The 9,457-nt window shown below is 37.9% G+C and overlaps 1 protein-coding gene across 1 annotated transcript in view; it reads left to right on the forward strand.

Annotated features, from left to right (window-relative positions):
* The window catches only part of LOC107721136 (FYVE, RhoGEF and PH domain-containing protein 3-like), a 48,680-nt gene that overhangs the window by 18,167 nt on the left and 21,056 nt on the right, over positions 1-9,457 (forward strand). Inside the window, exons 7-16 of the mRNA XM_016529004.1 lie at positions 1,351-1,391; positions 3,480-3,636; positions 4,584-4,722; positions 5,864-5,922; positions 6,177-6,323; positions 7,606-7,698; positions 7,784-7,863; positions 8,116-8,146; positions 8,902-9,003; positions 9,299-9,352. Coding sequence (XP_016384490.1) covers positions 1,351-1,391; positions 3,480-3,636; positions 4,584-4,722; positions 5,864-5,922; positions 6,177-6,323; positions 7,606-7,698; positions 7,784-7,863; positions 8,116-8,146; positions 8,902-9,003; positions 9,299-9,352 — 903 coding nt within the window. The remainder of the gene's footprint in view (positions 1-1,350; positions 1,392-3,479; positions 3,637-4,583; positions 4,723-5,863; positions 5,923-6,176; positions 6,324-7,605; positions 7,699-7,783; positions 7,864-8,115; positions 8,147-8,901; positions 9,004-9,298; positions 9,353-9,457) is intronic.

The raw sequence follows: 9,457 nt of genomic DNA on the forward strand, positions 1-9,457 counted from the left end.
TCCGTCTTTCTTTTCTCTGCGCTTACAATTTTGGCACGATTCTCTCACTAACTGAGTTTTGCAAGCGTGAGGGGGAGGGCGGGGCCACCACCTTCTTGTAGCCAATCAAATGAGGCTCTCGCTGACTCTCCATTTACTCTTATCTGATTGGTTCAATAAACACATCACACGCATATTAATCTTCATTTAGATCAGGATCGTTCTCGCTGCCAGAATGGTACTTTTAATGAACACGTACATTAAAAATAAATAAATAAATAACAACTTGATTAAAACATGATACTTTATAAGTTGTGTACCATTAGGCTAGACTCTCTTGTGCTCATACTGAATTGTGGGTTGGTGTTAACATTATTGGATTGGTTTGGCTTTACATTGAAATTTCATATATCATATAAGCTGCATACATCATTGAGCTGATGTTAAACATTACAGTCAAAATTATGTTATGTGACAATGCTCAGCACTATAATATCAGAGTGCTATACTTTGTAAAACCTTTTTACTATACCAATAAAGCTACATAAATCGGAATTTGTCAGTTTTTCAGACCATGTCTCTGTTTACGATATTTAACACTCAATTGTATATTTTGAAATTTCGGTATTGATTCTGATTACTTGCATGTGACTGATCAAGCTATTATATGAAGCAAGTATGAGCAACAAAATGCTTTTTTTGGTCCAGATTTGACTAACACAAAAACTTACACTTCAAATCAACATAAAAAAAAATCAACTTTGATAAAAAGGTCTTTAATGATGTCTAAATATATATCCAAATTCAAGTCACTAATTATGTGGGAATCCAAAGTTCCCAGCCACCAGTGAACACACAGCCATGTTTATATGTTTATATATAGAGCTCTACCACTGGCTCAGTGGTAGAGCATTGCGTTAGCAGCGCAAAAGGTCGTGTGTTCAATTCCCAGGGAACACACATACTGGTAAAAAAGGTATAGCCTTAATGCACTGTAAGTCGCTTTGGATAAAAGCATCTGCTAAATGCATAAATTATTATTAATTATTATTATTATTATTAAACAGCCATCTAGTGGTTACACAATGGTATTACAGATTATAAATGGTGAATAAGTTCCAATAAGTTAGAGATAATAAATATTTTAGTAATATTTAGTAAAATCCCCTTAAATTACAACATGTTTAAGTAAAAAAAAATATTACTGTTGGTTCAATTATTATTTAACCAAATTTTAGTTTTAAAAAATGGAATCGTCCCTGATCAGTAGACAGGTGAAATTAAACATGTATTAAACTAGTGCAGATACTAGGCCATCTTTAAGTATCATCAAAATTACAATATTACAATAAACTAATATATCATATATAGCCTGTTGAGGAAGAAAAGGATACTACACAGCTCGAAATTCAGTATGAACACAAGGGAGTCTAGCCTAATGGTACACAACTGCAGTCAATCCGTTTTGCAGTTCTTTAAACAGTTTTCGCTTACAAATCACTGTTCACAGGCTTGCAGTACTTTTGACTGTATTTTAGTGAAAACAACGTGCCAAAAGTGTAAGCACGGAAAAATGGAAGTCAGAAGAATGCAGATCATATTTATTTTGCGTTAGCATGAAGCTGCAGTTTCACAATACATGAATTACACTTACGAGTAACAGTAAAATGCTGCAAATCATTTTTTCTTACGCTTGAAACACGATTTACACCTTTACAAAGCTTCTCTTGCGCATGCAAATTTAATTTACGCTTACAGTCTTATGTACACTTCTACAACTCTTACCCTGCGTATGCAAATCTTTTAGGCATTATTTTACCTTCATAAAAGTGCATTTCACTGTTTAGGTGCCGCAACTGCAAAAGCTCAGTCACCCTTAATCTTTAAACGGGACTCTCACACACACACGCGCGCACAAATACACAGGCACACACTCACACACACACACACACACACACACACACACACACACTCACAGTATGTGGTAGTTGATGCACTGTTAGACTGTCTGGCTGTGAATTGTTAGTGGAACGTGTTTATAGTAGATGTAAATGATGGTTCCTCTGTCTGGACATCTTTGTGAATGTCACATATCCACTAAAACCACCAAACAACAGCTGTTTCAAACGCACTGCAAATAAAGTTAGTTCTGAGAGAAGCATGTGAGCAATGATGCTACTTTGATATTTAGTTTTTTTGATGCAGTCAGTCACATAGAGGCATTTATAAGCATGATTTAAGCGTGCTTTCTGAGGCCTGTGTGTGTGTGTGTGTGTGAGAGAGAGAGAGAGAGTTTGATTGTGTGTGTGTGTGTGTGTGTGTGTGAGTGTGAGAGAGTGAGTTTGGGCTGGTTCGCATGTTTCTTGTCTGCAGGAGCTGCTGGAGATGCTTTGACCTTCACACTGCAGATGTTGATCATTTCCCAGTGTAATCAAAAGCCTCTCGGAGTCGATGCGTTACTGCAGTGTGGTTTTCATTAACAGAAACACAACACCGATCTGCACACACACACACACACACAAATGCTGGTCTTAACTCAACTTCCTTCTCTTTTCTTCCTGTAAATAATTGTGTTTGATTTGTATGTGCAGCTTTAGCTGTATCTGTACACACACTCACACTCACACACACTAACAAACACACACTCACTAACAAACAAACACACACACACACACACACACATGATTGTGTGTGTTATGAACATGAAGAGCAATATGAAACTGTCTGCATTAACACTGTGTGTGTGAGTGTTTGTGTGTGTGTGTGTGTGTGTGTGTGTGTGTGTAGAGTCAGCCACTGTGAGGTTTTTCACATGGACACACTATTACACTGAAGAAAGACATTTGGTAACAACATATGCTTAGAAACAAATAGAAGTAATATTTTATGAAAACATGATTATTGTTTAGGCAAAAAAATAAATGTAAAATAGTCATTAAAGGACATCTTCACAGATTTTTGACACAGGTAACACAGGTGTTTTTTAGTGAATTAATTGATTAAAGAAGTTCCTGCTGATCACCAAGGCTGCATTTATTTGATCAAAATACAGTAAAAACAGTAATATAGTGAAATATTATTACAATTTAAAATAACTGTTTTCCTGAAATGAATGACTGTCATGAGCTGATTCTTTTATTAATAGTTCAGAAATACGGGTTACCAGTTTGACTCAGTCTCAAACACTGCCTTTGTGAAAACTTGAGCAAAGCGAGATTTTATTTAATGTTTAAGTAAAACAGACATTAAAACTGAAATATACCCCAATGAATGAGGATTTTACTGTCATTAAGAGTGATAGGAGAGACATGACACCAGCACAGTTTCCTGGGACAAACACTCTTATTATAGAGTTCAGCGTTTTATACTCCAGTGTTTGACAGCAGAATCATGTGACCGATCAGAATGCAGTGTTGCAGAGAGTGATTGATGAATATAGACAGATTTCAGATGGCTAATGTGTGTGTGTGTGTGTGTGTGTGTGTGTGTGTGTGTGACAGGAGCTGTAATCCGCGCATAGGGGACATCCTGCAGAAGCTGGCCCCATTCCTGAAGATGTACGGCGAGTATGTGAAGAACTTCGATCGTGCCATGGAGCTGGTGAGCACATGGATGCAGCGCTCTGCTCAGTTCAAGAGCGTGGTCCAGAACATCCAGGTCAGAGCCGCCTGACATGATACGATGTGTGTGATGTGCAGTGTTGCGGGAACGCATTACAAGTAACGCGAGTTACGTAATCAGATTACTTTTTTTAAGTAACTAGTAAAGTAACGCATTACTTTTTTAATTTAGAAGGAAATATCTGAGCTACTTTTTAAAATGAGTAACAGCAGTTACTTTGTTTCCATGTATTGAGTGACAGCTCTGGTGTTGCCATGGTGACAGAAATCAGGAGTAAGTGCAGAGCGTTGTGTGTGAACATGATCTTACTGTAGTTCTAGACTAAATATGAACATGTGTTTACTCATCTCACTGCACAAAAACACATTCAGTGTTCCTCAGAATCAATAAAAACAGTTAAAGGGCAAACTCAGAATATTATACAAACCTGCAATAATTAAATATGTTAAATAAGACAAATATCATTTATGTATTTAATCCCATTTTATTAACCAGTGTCTGTGCTACTGACCTTCGATGATCCAATTCAACCATAATATAAGCAAAAATAACACATTTGTGTTTGATTTGTGTTTTTGCTGAATAGTGCTGAACTTTCTTCTCCTGCGTCATATTCTTCATGCAGTTTGTTTGAGCGGCGCCCTCTACTGTACAGACGTGAATTTACATTTCCTTCAGCCTGAGGCGGATTCATTTCACTTCTGTTGTGAAAGGGCTTTTATGTTTGTAAAAGAATAACTGTTTATAATAAAAACAAACAAGCAAGCCCGGCCCAGATTTGCAAAGTAACTCAAAAGTAACGTAACGCATTACATCCATAAAAAGTAACTAAGTAACATAATTAGTAACTTTTTTAGGGAGTAATGCAATATTGTAATGCATCACTTTTAAAAGTAACTTTCCCCAACACTGGCGATGTCTGATAAACCGCAGACTGTTCTCTGAACATGTGTGTGTGTGTGTGTGTGTGTGTGTGTGTGCAGAAGCAGGAGGTGTGTGGGAACCTGACGCTGCAGCATCACATGCTGGAGCCGGTGCAGCGGATCCCGCGCTATGAGCTCTTACTGAAGGACTATCTGAAGAAGCTGCCCGCCGGAGCTGCAGACCGCAGAGACGCTCAGAGTGAGCTCACACTGTTCAAACACAGACTACTTACATTTACATTTCAGCTACTTATACATTAATATACGCCATTACAATGTGGAAAGTCTAAAATCCTGATGATAATAATAAGAGCTAATACTAATAATAGAAATATAGGTAAATTTTTATTGATCTGTTTGTTGAATATATTTAGATTTATTATTATAAATTGTTATATAAATAATATCACAAATTAGATTTCTCCTGGACAGCAAAGTAGTGTAAGTCTATTATTGATGACACGTTTTATTTTTCAGGATTCACAGATGAATAGAAAGTTCAAAAGAACAGTGTTTATTTGAAACAGAAATCTTGTGTGACATTATAAATGTCTTCACTGGCACTTTTGATCAGGTTAACGTGTCACTGATGAATAAAAGTGTTACTGACCCCAAACTGTAGATGGGTAGTGTACCAGAAGTGCAAACTCTGACGGTCAGGATGGCGGCTCTAAAGCAGTGTTAGAGGCTCATCATCTGAAGTGAAGGTGCAGTAATGATGTGTTCACTGGGCTCGTCCGCTGGTGTCCATGCGTGGCATCTTTATGAAATGCCATTGTGACGCACCACCACTGTTCACAAATGCTAACTGAGCTCGTTATAATCATAATGATGCTGCTGGCTGAGTCTGGACACGTGCAGCGCCGACGGCAGACACATGCCGCTCTATTTCTGAGTTCGATGTATTTCTATAACTGAGTGTTATTTAAAGGCGTTTTTCACGTGGCATTTCACATAGTTTTTTAGTTAATATAAAAAATGAATATGTTCCACTTACACAAAACCAGTCATAAGGGTCAATTTTCTGAAATTGAGATTTATACACCATCTGAAAGCTGAATAAATAAGCTTTCCATTGATGCATGGTTTGTTAGGATCGGACAATATTTGGTGAGATACAATTACATTTTACAAACCTATTGATTGCAACATCCTTAATATATATATTTATATATATTTATTGAATTTAGCCTTTTATTCCTACCATATCTACTATATTTGTGTGTGTTTTTATGCACCACAGGGAGTTTTGAGTGAAGCGTGTGTTGTTTAGTGACAGTGTGTTTAACTGTTTGTTTGTTTATTGTGTGTGTGTGTGTGTGTGTGTGTGTGTGTTTCAGATGCTCTGGAGCTGATCTCCACCGCAGCAAACCACTCCAACGCTGCCATCAGGAAAATGGTTAGAGCCGTATTCATCTGTTCCTCCTCTCTTCCGTCTGTGTCTCAGACAGGATATGCTGTTTCCATTTCCTGTCTGTGCGAGCAAAAAGGCTGTCCTGGGTGAAAGCGCTCTATATCACTCTCACTTCTCTATCTGCCTCTTTCTAATGCTGTCATGCATTAGGTCAAGGTCACAGTTCTTCTTTTCATCGAATGAGTCTGTGAATGCAAATCTGTATGTGTGTGTGTGTGTGTGTGTGTGTGCGCGCGCAGGAGAAGATGCACAAGCTGTTGGAGGTGTATGAGAAGTTGGGCGGAGAGGAGGACATCGTTAATCCAGCTAATGAGTTCATTAAAGAAGGCCACTTCAAGAAGATGTCGGCTAAGAATGGCAGCGCACAGGACCGATACCTCTATCTGGTGTGTCTGTGTGCTCCATTAAGCAGTTTATCTGGATTTCAAAAGTGTTCTTGCAGCAAGGGTTATCATGGGTTGTGACTTGAAAATGAAATTCTCATCATTCACTCATTTACTGTTGTTTCGAACACAAAAGGAGATGTTTAGCAGCATGTCCATGCTGCTCTTTTCCTCATGTGACGGAATCAACAACAAAAAAAGGGTCCTAAGGGGCCGTTCACCACAGAATGTGTTTTTGCAAGCAAATGGGCTGTAGAATGAAAAAAATAAAGTTCTTAGCTGAACTTCTTTTAACTTGAGCGCCACATTTTTAAATGTTTCATGCGCGAGACAATGCAATCTCGATGCGAGAGCAGCGGTCAAACACCTTACTGATTCCAAATTACATGACAAAAGTTGTAGTTAGTAACGTAATCCATTACTTTACACATTTTAGGTAATATAATCAGACTACTTTTAGATTACTTTTGACCTAACTCTTTTTTCACATTGATTTAAATAGGATAACCTTCCTAATCTACCATATCAATATAAAAATGCAAAGAAACAGAACATATTTTCCATTTGTTGTAATTAACAACATGAAGTGCGTTAAACATTACATAACGTCAAGGTTTCCCAAACTGGAGTTCATAAGGCAACTGAGTGTGTGTGAGTTTAATGAAAAGCAAATAATTAATTAAATCATAAAAATATAAAAATTAAAATAAATCATATTAAAATAACAAATCATAATAAAACACTTACTGAAAAAATTTAATATTTTATGTGTTTACCTGCATGTAAGGACTTCATTTGAACAACTTTAAAGATGATTTTCTCAATATTTAGATTTTTTTGCACCCTCAGATTCCAGATTTTCAAATAGTTGTATCTCAGCCAAATATTGTCCGATCCTAACAAACCATACATCAATGGAAAGATTATTTATTCAGCTTCAGATGATGTATAAATCTCAATTTCAGAAAATGTACTCTTATGACTGGTTTTGTGCTCCAGGGTCACAAATGATTTGTCTGTGCAGTTAAAGTCAAAATCATATGACTTGAGAAGACTTGAATATAGTGCATGAGTCATTTTGTTATGATACATTAATGCTGATCACTGTATGCTTTATTTGAATAGAAAAGAGCACTTTCAACCTTCTGCTAAACGTCTTACTGGAAGAAATGAAACCTGAAAGCTTGTTCCTGTTATTTGCTCATTTATTAGAGCTTGAGGGCAAGTGAGCGTACAGATGGAGTATGCTGGTGCTGATGATGTGTGTGTGTTTGTGTTTCTCCAGTTCAATAACATGGTGCTGTATTGTGTGCCCAAGCTGAGGCTGATGGGACAGAAGTTTAGCGTCCGAGAGCGAATCGACATCGCAGGGATGGAGGTATGACTTCAGCCGCACGTTCAGCTGCGTGTTTGCGTTTGTGTCTTCATCTCATCGTGTGCTGATGTCCTCTCGTTGGTTGAAGGTTCAGGAAAACGCCAAGCAGAACGTCCCTCACACTTTCACCATCAGCGGCAAACAGCGCTCGCTCGAGCTGCAGGCCAGGTGAACGCACAGCGAAAGTCCTGATGTTTCTCATCAATACATTCACTCTGTCTTTGCTACTAAAGTTTCATTTAGAGCCACTTCAAACATCATGACATTCACTCTCACAAAGCTCTTTAGGGCACTTGATATTGAAGGAGTATGCAGTGTTCACAATGTAGCTTAAGTGTACATAGAGGAATCCTCCTGTATGAGCTCTTACCCACCGCGCCTGCGTGGAGTCTGATGTGTGTTCATGTCTGTGATTGACAGGACGGCTGAGGAGAAGGACGACTGGATAAAAGTGAGTCGATCTCTTTGCAGAGAAATGGCTGCTGGAAGACAGACACGCTTTAGCATACTGACTTACTACAGAAATAATATACTGTAAATAAAAATACAGTATAAATAATATAATGTCATGTATTTAAATTTTTTGTAATCACATATTTGTTATGATGAAGTTGCAACTTAATATCAAATAGCACACTAGTTAAACTTATAATTACTTATAATGCTATAATTAAGTACTTTACATGTGCTTTAGTATGTTAGTCAACACATCAGAATAAGTGCACTTCTTTTACACTACAAGTGCACATTCAATACAGTTAAACACTTTTTTGACAAGGGTTTCTGGTGTCATTTTAGCACAACTGCAACTGTATTTCAATTGTTATTTTTATGCAATTCGTATTTCAAGTCAACATGAAAATATAATTGACTGCATCTAATGACATTAAAAAAAAATTAGTTTCTTGACTCATGTTCGTATTCATATTGTGATCAATTCAGCTATTCACTTTATTCTAAAGAAGAAAACTGCTTGATTTCCCTCTGAAACGACTCTAAAGCCCTCTCATTAGTTATTATTTGGAAGCTTTGTTTGTTTAGGTCCGTCTTCACTAAAAGTGTGTTCGTCAGAGCAGTGGAAACAAATGCTTCTTTAGAGTCAGTAAACTGATTCGGTTCACATCAATCTGACTGGTGCTCCGTGATCGAATGGTTTTTCAGTTGTGAGCAAATCTTCATCATCAGATCATCCTCATCTGTTTGTAGGTGATCCTGGCCACGATTGAGAAGCACAAGCAGAACAGCGAGACGTTCAAAGCTTTCAATGTCTCCTGCAGCCGTGATGAGGAGCACACGCCTGACACGCCGGTAACTCGTCCTTCACACGCTCAATGCTGTATCTGCTCCAAACTAGCCTAGTCCTGGCTCCTGCTCGTCACACTGGAATTATGGAATTATTTAATTGGAATTATTAACATTTGGGAATTCTCTTTGGTTTTGGAGTGAAATATGACATGGGCATGTTCATTGGGTGATCTAGTGGTCACACTTTAAAAGCAGGATCCTGTGTTTCATCATCACACAAACACACTCACACATCTCAAGTCTGGTGGCTTTGCTGTGTGTTTAATGGCCAGTATTTGATTTTGTGTTTTGATGGCAGGGCCTGTTGAGCAGCGCGAGCACATGTGAGACAGACGGAGCTCAGCATGAGAGGGTGAGACACACACACTCACTCACTCACTCACACACACACACACACACACACAACCAGAGGTGGACAGTAACAAGGTACATTTACTTGAGTATTGTACTTAAGTAC

Source organism: Sinocyclocheilus rhinocerous, unplaced genomic scaffold (assembly GCF_001515625.1).
Source record: "Sinocyclocheilus rhinocerous isolate Xijiao unplaced genomic scaffold, SAMN03320098_v1.1 scaffold2226, whole genome shotgun sequence".
Taxonomy (NCBI): domain Eukaryota; kingdom Metazoa; phylum Chordata; class Actinopteri; order Cypriniformes; family Cyprinidae; genus Sinocyclocheilus; species Sinocyclocheilus rhinocerous.